The following is a 15,774-nucleotide window of genomic DNA, read 5'->3' as shown; positions in this document are numbered from 1 at the left end:
CAGATTCCTGTAATGTCATGCCTCCAGCAGCGAGCAAATTGGTAATTAATGAGCAATCGTAAACCGCAACCCGTTAATTTTCCTTTTTGAGTTTCTGAAAGTGTCATCTCTGCTCGAAAGGCCTTGTGCCATGATGCTCTGGCCCCTTGGATTGAAACCTCAGCAGCCCGATTTCCTCAACCATTAGCAGATCAGAGCAGCAATTTCACAGTGCTCTGGCCAGGGTAATTATAGTACCAAGTACTGGATGGAGTCGGGAATTCATGCACAAATGCAGAAATTCCAGGTGAGCTTCCTCGTGTTCAGTGGGACGTTATGATTAGTTTAATTGGGCTTTGTTTGATTTTGGCCGCTGTGGCCGTTTGCGCTGTGGCAGAACAGTGACTTTCCAGTTTGGTGTCTGTGACCTGCGCCGACAGAGGGAGGTTTTTAACCTCTGAACCCGCTGGTTTGAAAAAAAAAAAGATATATTATTAATATGATTGTCGTCGTCGTTCTAATTAATTCATCAACACTGCTAGTTGTTTTTATCCAATTAATGTTTTTATAGCAGGATTAATCTGACAATTATTGAGTGACTTGGCACTTTAAGGATCTGCCAAGAGCCATGTGTTTTTGAAATAAATTCATTGTTCTTATTATTCAGTGTTTTTTTTTTCTTTTTTTTTATGTCTCGGGAGGTTTTAATCCTAAATGGACGAGGGGTGGGGGTGGAAAGATGTAGTGTCAATTGCTTTAACATGCATTCTTAAAATTCAGACTTAAACAGCCCAATTAGGACACAAGACCTCCCAGCTAACTTACTGGTTCTGCTGGACACCAATAAAGAGGCCAGTTTCCCCATTATCTTACTTTCTCTTCAAAGGCACTGAAGGTCGTTTTTTTTTCTTTTTTTCTTACTCTTATTTTTTTAAGTACCGCATTTCAAAATGCTAATATCACATGTTCTCCTTCCACTCTCCAGTAATAGTTTTTAGCATTTTAGTGTGTGCCTTTAAAGGGAGCCTTAATGAAACCGAATAGTTTGCTGGGAGTTTGGGCCTGAGCATCAGGGTGTTTCATGCAGGCTTGTCAGTTGATGTTCATGAATTGGCTTGAACTGAGATCAAAGCATTTCTCAAAATTGAGAATCTGTAAGAGAGACAGCTCCTTCAATTGCACCACAAGAGCTAATCAAGCCATCAGTTCTTTACACACAGTGCGTGTCTTCATGCTTCCTTCCAACTTTATAGTGAGCGGTTTGTCATTACTGATTGAAACTGGATTTTTTTTCCCTTTGCTTGGCCTTATAAATAATAAAAAGACATCAAGGATAGAAACATATTGTTGGAGCCCAAATTGCTAGCGCCAATTTAAGTGCTACAGAACAATTTTCTCTTCTTTAGGTTGTGCTGTTTTGTTTAAGGCAAGTTAAAAAAATCCAACATCTTGCTAAGTCTTGATAACAGCCTTAAATATTTTCTTGCAAGCATTTTTTTTAATATACAACTGACTTATTCCTCAAGAGTGATAAAACCCAAGATTACAAATAATTTGAACTGGTAATTATTTTGATTTAATGGAATTGTGTGAAACTGATGAACTGTATGAGATGGATTATATCTTCTAATGGCTTGGTGGTACAGAATGATGATTTCTGACTAAGGAGAATATTTTTTAAAAACCTTAAACCTTTAATACCTTAAAACACAAATCTTCTATTAATTTGTGATTTATCATCCTAAAGGTATGTGTTTATTTTCTATCATAATTATCTAATCATTTAGAGAAGAAGCACTTTTGTAATCCTTCTTCATCACCATGCGAGGCTCTTCTTTGATTTTTTAGAACCTCACCTAGTTATTTATCTGTTAAATGTTTTCAGTTGGGTGTACAGCCCTGCAGAGTCATTCTTAAAAGGAATGTGGTTACAATGTAGGTAAAAAAATGCCAGCTGCTTACATACACACATGAAATAAATATGAAAATGGCCTGGCTGGCTAATGGCTGTTTTGCTTGTTTTTCTAAGGGTTGCCACCAAAATTATTAGTAAGCGTTTGTGCTGGTTAATTATCGTTGGTGTTTATTTTGTTTTTTAAGTGCTTCTCCAATTTTAATGTCAAATTGGTTAATGTCATTTCCAGAAGGACAAATCTGGCCACTAGCCTCACTTCTAACACACCATAATAACAAACTGTTTTTTTTTCTGAAATGGTTTCTGAACTATTTGACAAGATTTCTTAGTGCTAAGGGCAGGCACTGTAGCCTTCAAGCTATTTCTTCCTATCAGTTTCATTATCACCTACCTCTGAGTCTCCAATATCATCTGTAAGCACATGCAGAATCATAATTATGCCATGTACAAGTTCTTTGATAACATGTACAGTTTTCTTCTTAATTCTTTATCAAATGCATTGATCGTGGCATGTGTGCATTGATCCAGGTCCACCATCTGGCTGTGTGTGATAAGCACAGTGGCATCTTTGCATTTCCACTGTCATTCATTGCGCTACAATTTGGCTGCAGGGGAGTAGTGGCTGGGATTAGCCCTGTTCTGCTACTTACTTGCATTTTAAGTTGACACCTCTACAGCGGCTCAGACCACATTACAAACTGAAACACATACGCACGACTTAGTGATGTGACACTTCTCAATAAGCTTACTCCACTAGCTACTCAACAATCTGTAATTGGATTTGTAGGAATAACAGCAAAAGAATTCCTAAGAATTGCTAGGGACAGAAGGTGAAGTTTTCTCATTATAGGAAGAAGGCAGGGTATAGATCATAGGCGATTGTTATTTTCCATTTAAAGAAAAAAAGAATGGAGGGAAGAAGAAAGCTCCGCTGGCCTTTTCCAGGACATCTTCAAAAACAGACACATCAGTTAGGCACACTTTCTACAAGGAAAACCTAAAATGTCATTGAAAAACACATGTAAACTTTGTTTTTAAAAAAAAAAGTCTCCAGTGACTCACCTACGTGGTAGGCTAGTACTACAGCTCGGTTAAACACTTTTTCTTCCGTTCTGAATCATCCATGTTAAAAACAACTAGCTGTGAACAAGCAATACGTTCTTTATATACTTGTGTTCTCGACTTCAGTTTCCAATATTGTACAAGATCTCTTTTTTTCTTTATTTTGCCTTTTATGGTTTCGTTAAAAGCTTTTATGCCAGGATAGAAAAGCTAAACTGCTTCTTTACATTGAATAATCAGTGTGTCATGACAAATCTATCTCCTTCTGCATGAGTAGGTGCCAATTTGACTGATTTCTTTCAGGCTCGCACTAGGCTTTAAGCTAGGTCTGTGTGCATGACTAGCAGTGCATTCACCAGACCAGATCTGAGGACCAGGGAGTCCTTTCCTCCTCAGAGCCTATAAAAGAGCAGCCAGACTAGCAGTGAGAGGTCTTGGATGCAGTGCAAGGTGCTTGCTGCTTTCTCACTCAACCATTCACTTTGCAGCCTCTCTCACCACGGCTAGCCTCTGAAAGCACTCCCCCCCCCCCCTCCTCTCTTCTTTTTTTTTCCCCCTTCAGTCTTTTTAGTGATTGTTTCTTTATCCCATGATCGCATTCAGTTTTGCACACCGCCGTAATGAGTTTGTGGTATTTCTTTAATGCTGCTTCAAACTTTGAACCTTCCAGTCTGATCTATTGCATCCTTTTGAGAAGTAGAGTCTGATCACTAGAAGCCTATTTGCCTTCAGCCTGGTTAAAACTGGATCACAGTGTATGTCTTTGAGTTAAGTCTATGCATTCAAGCCCTGACGTCCTACAACTAAGGGCAGTGACAATTTAAAACATGTCCCAGCTCAATAGTAAACAGTAATAGTAAAAATGGGCTAGTCATTTTGTCCACGCAGGGAATGTGTAATTAATTTTTTTTTTTTGTTCAATGAGACTAAAACACTTTTTTTTTAATGCGAAGCCAGCTGTCGTTTTGGTTTTTCCATATTACTTAATTCTGTGCCATTTTCAACACAAATCAAAGACGATGTAAAATCATCTTCAATTTATTTTGTTAATGGGAAGGGTTGGGAGCACAGACCTACAGCAGCTTTGATTTGTGTTACACGTCTTGGAAAAGACATCCTCTCCTCTCCATGGCTTTTAGCAATGCATGTGGTACTTGCTGCTCTTCTGTGGACCTCAGTTGTAATGAGATCGCTAATTGGGTTACATGCAATTGAATAATGACAGTGTCATGACTTAAAACATCCTGGTGGCCAGAAGCAAAGTGAATGGTACGTCACACAATGAGAACAAACTCCTGCAATTTGAGGAATCTTCTGGGTCTTGATTTAATTTAAATTAAAGTTAATTACTATATAAAACAAGACCTTGTGCAAATGGATTTTTATACAGAAATACATCAGTGGTCCATTCTGTAGAAGGGCAATCTATGGGCAGATTTTGGTGCATTTATTTAGGTATCTTCATTTCATTTTGGGCACTGCACTCTGCATTTCTTGTTTTGCCGAACTTAAATACGCAACAGAGCAACAGACAGGTGTGCCTCATCTGTCTAAATCATAAACCAGGCCTGAAAGTTAGAAATGTTTGAAACAGACCAGCCCCAAATGGTTTTAATGTTTCATCTCAAATCCTATTTACTCTAACAACAGCACACCCTGCTCCCTGTTAAAAGCTCAGCCCGACGAAATCTTTGAAGGCCTTCTGATTTTTTTTTATTACGACTTTTCATTGCATATTCTATAGCCAGTGAATAGGGTACATTGCAGTAATCCTTGCCTCTGGATAGGCACAGAATTCGCTTTCTTTTCTAAATGGCTAATAACAGTGTGTTGCTTCCTGTCAAGTGTTGAAAGGCCAGAACAATAATTCCAACCCCCAACTGCACAGTGTAGTTAGGACAGGGCGAACAATTTTTAAAAATGTAGATCCCGGTAAACATGGCTGGGTGTTTTATTTAAGTTAATCGCAGAAATAGGAAAAAAAATATATGTATATGAGGCAAACCCCCAAATTAAAGGTGATATTTGTGAAAAGGCTTTGAAAATATTTTGGGAAAGTATTGTGCAAGTGGCATATCACCATCAATACAGGTTTTTATCCGGTTAGTAGCACACCTTTAGTGGAAACGCTGGGTTGTGTTCGCCTTTTTACAGTCATAGACTTGTAAAGTACATTTGGCAGTTAGTCTAGTTTGGAAACTGGGGATAAAGAAAAAAAAATCTTGCACAAGACAGACGTGCCAGGTTCCTTTAAGTAAACCTTTGTCTTTTTTTGTAAAGGAAGAAAGTCCAGATTCAAAATCCAACAGTGGTACTAACTCTCAACACTGGTATTTAACTCTCTTCTTACATCGTTTTACATGATAGCTGACTTTCCACATCTCATTTGAACCAAAAAAGTCTCCTAAATTTCTGAAGACCATTTAAGGCATTCTTTCGGTGCTTAATTATCCTGGCAGCTACATGGACAGCTTCTCACATCCCGATTCACCTTCACTAATCCATGGCGTCATTTTTGGCTGAAAGTAATGTCAGTCAGTGCCATCTGCGGCAGGTACAAAAAGGACCCCCTAATGACAGCCATTTTTATTTGTTTCTTAAGATCCAAAGGCTGTTGAAAGAACAATTGGATAAAGTTGAGATTTAGCAGAAGCTTGATTTTCTTGTTCCAGTGAAATGAAACTTTGGCCCTTTCTTTCCCTCTTTTTCAAGCCTGCGAGGGGGTTGTAGTCGTGTCAAAGCTGCGAGAATGCCACTGCTGATCAGTTTAATCACGGGGACTAAGGAGGATAAAATTAAAAGTAGCAGCAGTGAAGCAGTGGAAGGAGGCTTGCTGAGATAGCAGTGAACTGTGAAATATAAAGAAAAAATGCATACAGATACATTTTTATGTGGTTGAAAACAAGAATTGACATTATTAGAATAAATAAAGTTGCCTTCTTATTCTGGAGCAATTGGTGCTGTACTGTGCCATACAATAAAATGGATTTTGTTTATTTAAATAAGAGAGCCGCTTTTATGTTTATGTATATTATTAGGGGTTTTGAAGTTTTTATTTATGATATCCCCCCCCCCCAAAACTCCAAATAAAAAACACATTTTGAATGTTGTAATCCTGTACAAATATCTCCTTTTTTTGCTAATGGATGTCCTGTTAAAATATTAGTAATGATAATAAGCTATCCCCCTGGTGATACAATTAAAAAAAACAGTTTATCTGTAAAAATAAAAGCGAGGGTTATGGATTATGCAACATTATGCACTGTTTTCTCCCTGTTATAATGAACCTAATTGTATGCTTTCTCATTAATAAATGGAATTTGTACTGGGCTTGCTGAAATCAGCACAACTTAACAAAATACACAAATTAGTTCCTAACCCAAAAATTATCAAACCACAACATGGTTAAGAGATCCAAACATCTGAGTCCTGTTGCAAGTTCTATGTGCGTGAATCTTGGCCTTCCAGATTTAGTGAATTGTGAACAAGCCCTGCTTAGGTGCACTTAACTCTTTAGCAGGAGGCGAGAAAACAAACACCAGAAATTTAGCAGCCCCCAGGAGAGCTTTGCTTGGGCTGGGAGCCTGCGAATGCTGTGTTGGAACATTAGCAGAAAAGTAAATTGAGACAATCTGATAGGGAAACAAGAATTGTCACTCAGGCTCAGGATACTGTGTTGTGTCCATAAACTTTGTTTACCGAAGGGTTTTATAAGTTGTAACTGCCCCGCATGGGCTGTAAATGGGCCTAAATCTCACTGCCTTGAGGATTGAATTACAGCACACCTCTGGGCTAATGGTTATAAACAGACTCCCATTAGGATTGCATTCCGATGCATTCATTTGCATTTTGCCATTGTGTTTCCAAACAATGGCAACAAACAAACAATTTACATGGAAATGGGTAAAATGTACCTAATTAGTATTTTGTGCTTGTTTTGTTAATGGCTGCTTAGGTGAATTGCTCTGGTTCTCGACTGCTGAGCACTCTGTACTGTAGCTTGAAATATGGAGATTTGAAAGCCGGGGAAAAGAGAAATATAGCTTCAATTAAATAGGTAACTACTACCTCCAGGCTTCAGTTGGTAACTCTAGCTGGACGTGCGTTGAGAAATCAGAACTGCTTTAAAATGAGCTGGCTTCTCATCAGTAAAGTGCTTGGTAATTGAAATAGTTAATTGTACTTAAAACCTCTCACTGAGCCAACTTTTCCTTTAGAGATACTGACCGCGAAAACAGACCTGAACAGTACGCATGGAAGATTTTATAAAGAGACTGAATGTTGGTCTGTGAGGAGCTCAATGTCTGAACACTAAAATTTATTTTCCAGGCTCCCTTGTTGGCCTACAAATGGCAGATTCGTTTTTACGTCCGTTTTTTCGACACTGGGATCATACTATTTAAGAATTAGTGAGAGTCTAGTAGGCGTTTCCTTGATAAAGTCTTTGCCTAACAAGATCTATCCTAAGCTATTATTAATGTTTTAGGTTTTATTTTAAGGTATTAAGACATTTCTGATAAAATGTTCAGGTATTTTCCTTAAATGTAAAAAAATCATGTTACAAAAAAAAAGTTTACTGATGTAATAACCCTGAGGAAAAAAAAAAAGACATTTTGTATCGGTGACAGTTGGGGACAGTCATGATATATATTTATATATATATTCTAATTTATATATTTCTTTAAAAACTGGCGTGAATGATACAGATTGGTATGAAACATTCTGTTTACCGTGTGGTCTCCAGCCCCCTGCTGTAAACTAGCTGCTATCGTGATGATCAGATTGGGAGTGAAATGGCATTTCTGTCAATTACCGAGATGGCAACTGTTCAATATATATCCCAGCAGCAAGATGAAGAGCGACGGCGGCAGTTGAGGGAGAGAGCTCGTCAGTTAATAGCAGAAGCTCGATCTGGTGTGAAGATGTCAGAACTTCCCATCTACAACGAAATGGCTGCAGAAAAGCTGAGAGGGAGGTCAAAGGCATCTGGAGGTGAGTGGGACAGAGCTGGCAGGCAGTGCCAGAGACAGCACCCTAGCGTCCGTACACGCCAGCACCTTCTCCCTCTTCTCTTGTCCTCCCCGCAAACGAACAAAAGAGTTTCCTGCTAATCCCTTTTTTTAGTAAAAAAAAAGGGGGGATTTTATGGTGGAATGGCTGCAAAAGTTCCCAAAAGAACATTTCCCCCCTTCTTCTTTCGGTGTTTGTTTAACCTCGTTAAGATGAAGCAGCATCTGCCCGATTTACACTGAGAGATCGATGACGGATCACATCTGCTAAAATCAATGGTATAGAAGAAAGATGCTTGTTTTCTTGTTATGACTCAACCTTTTCTTTTTCCATTGTGGTAACTGGAATTATTGTTGTGAGCAGCAGTAACAACAGCAACCTTAACAATAGCTTGTAATGACTAGGTAAAAGGTCTACATTAATGGAAGAGCAGGTGTCTCTTAAGTATGACAGTTCCAACTCTGGTATAGTGCGTTAGCATCTATCAGTATAAATATACTTTGTATGTGTTTTATGAGTAGCTTTGTAAAAAGAGGCTACTTGTTCTTCAACTTAAATGTGGGTATATTATCCACAGGAATCCATAGGTGTTCGAGAGAATTGTCAGGCTGGCCTGCAGCCCTTCTCTCTCTCTCATTCTGTCTGTTTCTCCTTCCCTCCAGGGTTATTGCATGTCGCACTGAGCTACTATGACAACGAGCCAGGTTTCCTACTTTAGCGGGAATAAATACCGAGGAAAACAGTTCAGAGGAAAACGAGGCTTTCAAAATGGTTTATTTAGACTTTCTGGTTTTGAAATCTGCTAATTGTAGAACTCATTAAAAATCGAGTTTGGGGAAAGTGCTATAGGCTTGATGCACAAGACTTACTGTGCAGAACGCATAATCCTAGCTATTTCGCGTTCCACTCGGAAACCTTAATTCACAAAGGTTGCAGTAGGGCAGGCTCTGAAACAGCCTGGATGCCTGCAAACTTTGTGAATTCTACCACCATGCACTCATTTAATTAGTGTTACCTAGTAGAACTATACAGCCATCTATATAACCAGAAAAAAAATTAAAACTAAATGGCCTTTTTCTAGCTTAGCCTGAAAAGGAGTGGCCCCTGCTGAACTGAATTCTTGATTTTTAAATACCTACGTCCTCCTCAGTGTTTCTGGAAATCAGTTTTTCTCCCTTCTTTCAGCTGTTTTTTCTGACTGTGTCTCTAATTCTTTTGTAAGTTTTTTAAGCTATAAAATCTTGCTCAAGTAAAGTAGTTTGTCTGCCCAAAAAGTGAAAGACTCAGACTTAATTTTCCGATTTACAGATTTCATGCAAATTTCAGATTGAACATTTTATGTAAAATATAAAAACTTGTTTTTTTAATATTTTAATTTATATATAAAATAAGGTGTATGTTTTAATAAAAGTAATGTTAATAAAAATGACATAATTTGATGTAAAAGTATGTATTTAATGAATCTCTTGTTTTCTAGGGCCTGTAATGTAAAGTTAATGGCCACCATCATGATGTTACACACATCAGGTGCCACTGATACCACAAAGCAAACAAATACTGCTCTGTATTCTGATCTTAGTGCTCTGACAGTGCACTTTATCTCTTTTTGCTTTTCTGTTACTGATGTTTAATATCTATGCATGTTTGTTTGGTGTGACAGCTAATCCTATACTAACTCCAGTGATTAATTTCTGGTAGTTTTGGGGTGCATTCACGTCTTTGTTCCTACAGATTTGGGGGAGCAGGCTGTTTCTGAGGAGCAGGAGGTGGAGGATAATGTAGATACTAACGATGAGGAACCCCCTGTGTGCTCCTCTGTAGGAGCAGGAGATGAATTTACTAATCTTAAAAGTGACCTTGTGTCTTTTGGTAAATAAAGATCATTTTAGACTAGGACTAATTTTGCTTTGTCCTGCATGTTTTGCTTTGGTGTGCATATCCATTTTCAGTGGTTTGGCTTCTCTTGTGCATTTTATTGCTTTACTTTGGATGCCATACTGCCTTCTTACGGTTTACATTGCCAGAAAAAAGCTCAATAATGAATTTGTAGTATTCTTCCATTGCTTCATCAGAAATGTAGGTTCTTTTCACCCAGTTATATTTTAGTGAAAAGTAGGAATAAAATGATTATTGGCCCAAAGTCTTGAATTTAATTACTTGTGGTATTAAAGATTGTTCTGAATGTACATTTTTTATTCTTTCCTAGCATTTACATACTAGAATGTGATTAAATTTTATATAATGTTGATAATATACAAATAATATAGGTGTTCCTTGCTTTTGTTGGAATAATTAACATTGCAAATTCTTGTATGGGCTAATGCACATATATTGTTGTGATTTAAACAGTTGTGTGGCAGAACAAGGTGCTTCTGAGATAAATACTCTGTAACCAGTTAAGTTTTAATTGGAAAATTTAAATTTAAATTCCACGTAGACCCCATTCGCACTTACAAAAAAATAGATCTTGAAATATCCAGAGAAAGAGCTAATTGGTTCTTGCTGAAGCACATTACTGATGCAAGATAAACCTGAGCAGTCAAAAGAAATAGGCGCTTAAAATGGTTTCTCCCTCCCTGCCTCCTTTGAAGTGGTGTTTTGTATTATTTATGTTTTATATGTAGATTGCAGTATAGTTTCCCTGTTTGTCTCTTTTTCCTCTTCTACTATCTGTTCTAACACCTGTTAGGGAAGCAGATAATCTGCTAACACTAACAACTTCTTGATAGGCCATTATGGAGTCTGTCCTAGGCAAGATGTTGACAGTTCTAGCCCAACACTTAAAATGGACCAGTAGAAATGCACCATCTTAACTGCTTGGCTTTAGCTTATTAGTTCTCAACCTTTTACACTGCAGTGCCATAACTTATTAGCGCTCACTATCTGAAATTACTGCTACGCATTAACCTCTGTAAATTCCCATTCAGTGTTTCTCATCGCACCCTCTGGAACCATGGTACATTAACACCTACAGTATTTTGTGTGTGTTTTTATTTAATTATTAGGATACTTTCAGAAACTGAAGCTTTATCAAAACTTGTGGAGCTCTTGGCTTGTCTCTGTTGTGCCCTGATAATCTTTCCCCTGGGCACATGAAACGGCTTTGGCTCTCTTTCATCTCTTCGGTCCCCGTCATCGAGAGCCGCTGGTGGATTGGGCAAGGCGAGTGCCGTGATCACAAGCTGGAAACCCAGCATCGCACGCTGGATGGAGAGTGTTTCAGGTGCCCAGATAAGATTACCAGGTGTGAAACAGAAAGGCCTGGGCTGAGGAATGTTGGCTACATCTAAACTCCCACACTCACAGAGCTTTTCAACACTGGACTAGGCCAGAAATAACACATCAGACCTTCATTTAACAGGTTTTAACTTCAGGCACAAATGTGGCACAGAAATACTATTTGGTACTAGATGTCAGTGGTTTTGGTTCTTTTGAAGCTGTTTTTTGGAGGGTTACTACACAGCTCCACACCCACAACTGGTTGGTTAATTAAGGCTCATTTCTTGTTTCATTAACTATGTTTAATGCAAAGTTATACTGCCTCAAACATGTTTTTAGTTACTTGAGTCTCAGTAATTATATTTTACAGATATTAAGATTTGAAGGTTTTCAATTTCTTGTATATATTTAATTGAATCAGCTTTAGACTCGGACAGTAAAAAATACTGTTGCTTAGAAAGTTTGTGTAAGGAGCCTTTTCTCATTGTGTGTTCCACTGCGCTCTGGACCTGCCTGCTCATAGTTTGTGTTGTTCGTTGCTCGTTTGTCGCCTCTCTCCTCTGTGTCGCGCTTTTACGAGTCGCGTTTGCATCTGGTTCGCTTCTCCTGCTGTGTCATTTCTCTGGAGGGTCGCAGGGCCAGATCGTGACGTTTCGCCCAAGTCAGCGTCGTTTTCCCTCCTTCCTCCTGCCCTCCAGGTGGACAGAACAGTAGGCACGTGGACCTGAAGCTCCGAGAGTTTCTGGAAACTCGTCCGCAGGCGGTGAACTCATTCTCCTCGGCGCCGGCGGCAGCACCGAAGGTCCCTACTGACGGCACGAAAGAGGAAGGACTCAAGGTAATCTAGGCGGGACTTCCTGTATCGCTCCATCAAACCTCCTCCTTTCCCCGTCAGCTGTCTCCTTTGATTGGAAAAGTCTCCTGTGTCTCATCCGCTCTCATTTTTTTTTTAGCTGTCTTTGTTCCTGTCTTTCTGTACTGGTGGACACTACAATAATACATTTACATTAGTAGTTTGAAAACAGCTATTCTGTCTAGCTCCCAACAATGCTTGACATTTTGTGGACTCAGATTGTGATGCTTCTGTGTTTTTAAGTTTATCAGTAAGTTTCCTTAAAAAAGAAAAAAGCTCACATGCTATCTCAAAGTGGGCTACGATGTTAATTCTAACATGGCAGTTAAGATCCTTTCTTATTAAAAAGGGCTCTTCTTCATCAACATAGAATCCAGGCTTATAAAATACCCAGAAACCGTTTGTGAGCTGTAGGAAATTTTAGCTTGGACAACAACCAAACAGAAGAATACTTGAATCAGATTAATTAAAAGTGGTCATTTTGGTATTTTCATTCGAATTGCCTTATGTATTGAACTGTTGGTGTCCAGTTAATAGTCCATGTAGACGCGGATCCTTATTCGTCAATAGTACCTCTGTGGCCATAGAGCACATTCGCCTGTTCAAGTTTACCCCACCTGCAAACTCTTTGGGGACCTCGATGCTGACGGAAAGGATTTCCTTCCCCAAGATACAGAGAGCTTTGATCTCCTAAAACAATGACTTTCATTGCTTTCCCTTACACTGTCAGTTCCTATATGTTGGTGATGAAAGTGATCTACCTAATAAGGACTTTCAGTCTTCTCTTTTAAACAAAGAGGAGCCAGATCAAGTCTGATTTTACATTCAATTTAGCTTTCTACAGTGGATTTAATGTGAGCTGAAGCCAGCTTGAGAAAAACACAATGGGCTGTAAAAGCAAACTGAATTACCCGGCCTTAGAGGAATGCATTTGTAAAGTGTCTGGAGTTCCTGGTCATAAAGCAGTTTCTTGAAATGGGATTTGTCGGGCTAAACCAGGTGATATTTTCACGTGTTACCAGGCTTAAAAAATCAGCCGTGTTTGTTTTCTTTGCTAAGTGCCACGGCTTGAACTGTCAGACCTCAGCAGCGCCGGCAGTAGTCAAACCTGGTCTATGAGAAAAGCACATCTATAGTCTTTTCAATTAGCACCCCGCGTCTAAGTGAAAAATGGGAGCAAAACTATCCATAAACTGTTCCATCTGTTTCTCGATAACTGTTGAGTCCATCTCAGGGTTTTTTTGTGTGTGTGTGTGTGCGCGCATTTTATTTCCGTAAACCGCACTTTAGGCGTTTTGTAAATGAGGCCTTCAGCATTTGCAAAGGAGGATAAACTGTTTCGCTCCCTGGAGGATTGCGTATCCCAGGCCTCCTTGAGGCTAGAGAATAGGCCATCAGAGATCCTGCTCATTAATGATTGTCTCAATGCAAAGCAAGGGTGCAGTCTTGGTAGTGTTTGATAACCGGTTTCAACATTCAGCAGGCTGTGTTATTAGTCATGCATCTCGGCCTTTGCCTATTTACTTTCAAAACACTTCATGAAAATAATAATAGATAAAGAACAAAATGCAATATTTGCCTTATGTTCTGTGCCCCTCGTATCTGCTGTTTCCATGCTTTGCAGGGGCAAAGGGGAGGGAAGTGGGTCTGTCCTTGGGGAAGTTTAATTCTGCCAGCCTGTACAAAATTGGTTTATTTTCTTTTAACTACACCATGAGTGGAATAAAGACTTTGTCATTACCTCAGGGTCTCTGAGAACTTCAGAAACTTATTTTTCCTTTACCCTCCCATAATGATTTTTTTTTTGTGATTTTGTTTTGATAACGCAGATGGTAGAGAAATTTGTTTCAGTATCATCATGCAAGGAGCAAGTGTTGGACAATTGCTGTTTTAGCCTGTGTTCCAAGTTCTTATTTGCTTATTATATTGTTTAAGTTAAATGGATCTGTTCTGTAGTGGTTTATAATAAAGTTTATGCCATTTTGCATTGAACTAAGCATTATTTAAAACAAGGAAAATCTGAGTGCAGTCATAAGTTCTAAAGAGGGCTTATTTTAAAAGCCAGTTTGCTCTGGTTTACATTTTGAATATTTATAACCAGGAATCACTGTTCTGGTGCTGTCAGTGGAGAAGCGCTTTCATTTTCAATCAGCGCTTTATAGAAATTGCAAAATTATCATCTACAGAAACCACATTGCTCGCCCTTTTCAAGAAGTGGAACGTGTACACTAATTGTAAACTTTATAACACCTTTTTTTTCTTAATGTTGAAATATTCCAAGCAGCTGTTTCCACTTGGTTTATTACATGCACGTAATACATTTCAATAAAACTTGATAGAAGACATGGTGCGCAATTTTACATGTGTCTACTTCGAAAACAATGGCATTGTTCATTTGCATAATCAGAATAAATTTTATGGCTGGGGTTTTTTTGAAAGTCAAACTTAATTGCATGTTTCCTAACCAGGAAAGCCACAAATCTGTTCTGTGGTTACACTTCAAATTAAGTATCACGTCTAATTTATTGCAAACCTCTGTTAGTGCCAGTACAGACACCCTGACTGTTGTTTATTTTTTTACAGAATAATGTGGAAGACATGCGAACAGAGAGATTGCGAAAAGCTACCGAACGTCTGCGCAGTCCTGTGGTTTTCAATAAGGAGTCTACTGTTAGGAAAACACAGCTGAAGTCTTTTAGTCAGTATGTGGAAAACCGGCCAGGTAAAATTCCTTTTTCTTAATTATAATCTCCATAGGAAAGCAAGACAGCAGAGGTGTAAAAACATTTATTTATGATAAAAATGTTCTCCTTCTGAATGTCTGATTTAGAACAGAAGCAAATCCAGTACAAATTTTCCATTTTTTGCTCTACATTTAGCGAGGTAGCCTTGCATCTTCACAGTGAAGAGCAGCACATTGAATTTGGTCCAGTTTGCTTCTTCAGTTAGTCCAACTTTGTTATGGCTTTTAAAAACGAGGAAGTACAACTTGTACTGACTGTTGAATCATTGTAGTGTGTCTTTTTAATTGTACATCGTGTTATGCAAGATGTGTGCTTTCTGCTACCAGTCTTTCCCCTGCAGAGCTCTTCACTTCTGAATTAGAAAAAAAATGCCCAATATGCTTCTCCTTTTTGTCATCCTAAAACTGCTGTACATCATACAAAAAAGCTTAACTGTCCTTGCGAGAATCTGCCCCCTTCACAGCAGCTATGTCTAAGGCTTGATTGCATGATAAGGTATTTTGTGTCCATTTCAATCTGACCTGCAAGAAAAATAAGAAAGTAGCATTGTGTAACTATATAAGTCACAGGCTTGGGCAGCTTTCTTCTCGAGTGAGGAGTCTCTGAGCCAGTCAATAGTAAGCTGTTGCTGTGGCTCTAAACTTTCTTCAGCTGGTAACCCAGCAGGCTGCAAGAGGGCAAACACATTTTCTGTCTCAATGAACAGTAAATTAGTCCTTCAGATCTCCTTGTAGAGGGCAGCTGGCCATCTGTAAGCACCCACAACAGCCCTGCAGTGACCTGTATGACCCTGACTCATTTTTGTCATTAATTTGCTGCATGCACTAAATTCAGACAACTTTATTCTTCATGGCATGTTGCCATGTTTTCTAGACACGTCCTTAATGTGACTGTTCTAGTGATGGACACACTTTTGTGGGATGTGTATTGCTAATCAGCTGCACGTTTTGCTGTAATTGCTTAAAGTTATGCGTCTGACAGCAGAACATTAC

General features: G+C 38.8%; 1 protein-coding gene across 5 annotated transcripts in view; it reads left to right on the top strand.

Moving 5' to 3' along the window:
* ehbp1 (EH domain binding protein 1) overlaps positions 1-15,774 on the top strand; it is a 133,016-nt gene that overhangs the window by 88,932 nt on the left and 28,310 nt on the right. For 3 of the 5 annotated variants that reach the window (XM_069180030.1, XM_015362910.2, XM_015362911.2), the window contains 4 exons: positions 7,801-7,948; positions 9,698-9,835; positions 11,884-12,023; positions 14,622-14,760. In XM_069180030.1, coding sequence (XP_069036131.1) covers positions 7,801-7,948; positions 9,698-9,835; positions 11,884-12,023; positions 14,622-14,760 — 565 coding nt within the window. The remainder of the gene's footprint in view (positions 1-7,800; positions 7,949-9,697; positions 9,836-11,883; positions 12,024-14,621; positions 14,761-15,774) is intronic. The other 2 variants (XM_006638608.3, XM_015362912.2) reach the window with 2 other exon arrangements.

Source organism: Lepisosteus oculatus, chromosome 17 (genome assembly GCF_040954835.1).
Source record: "Lepisosteus oculatus isolate fLepOcu1 chromosome 17, fLepOcu1.hap2, whole genome shotgun sequence".
Lineage (NCBI taxonomy): Eukaryota > Metazoa > Chordata > Actinopteri > Semionotiformes > Lepisosteidae > Lepisosteus > Lepisosteus oculatus.
Note: the sequence above shows the minus strand (reverse complement) of the source record. Positions and strands in the feature narration are given on the sequence as shown.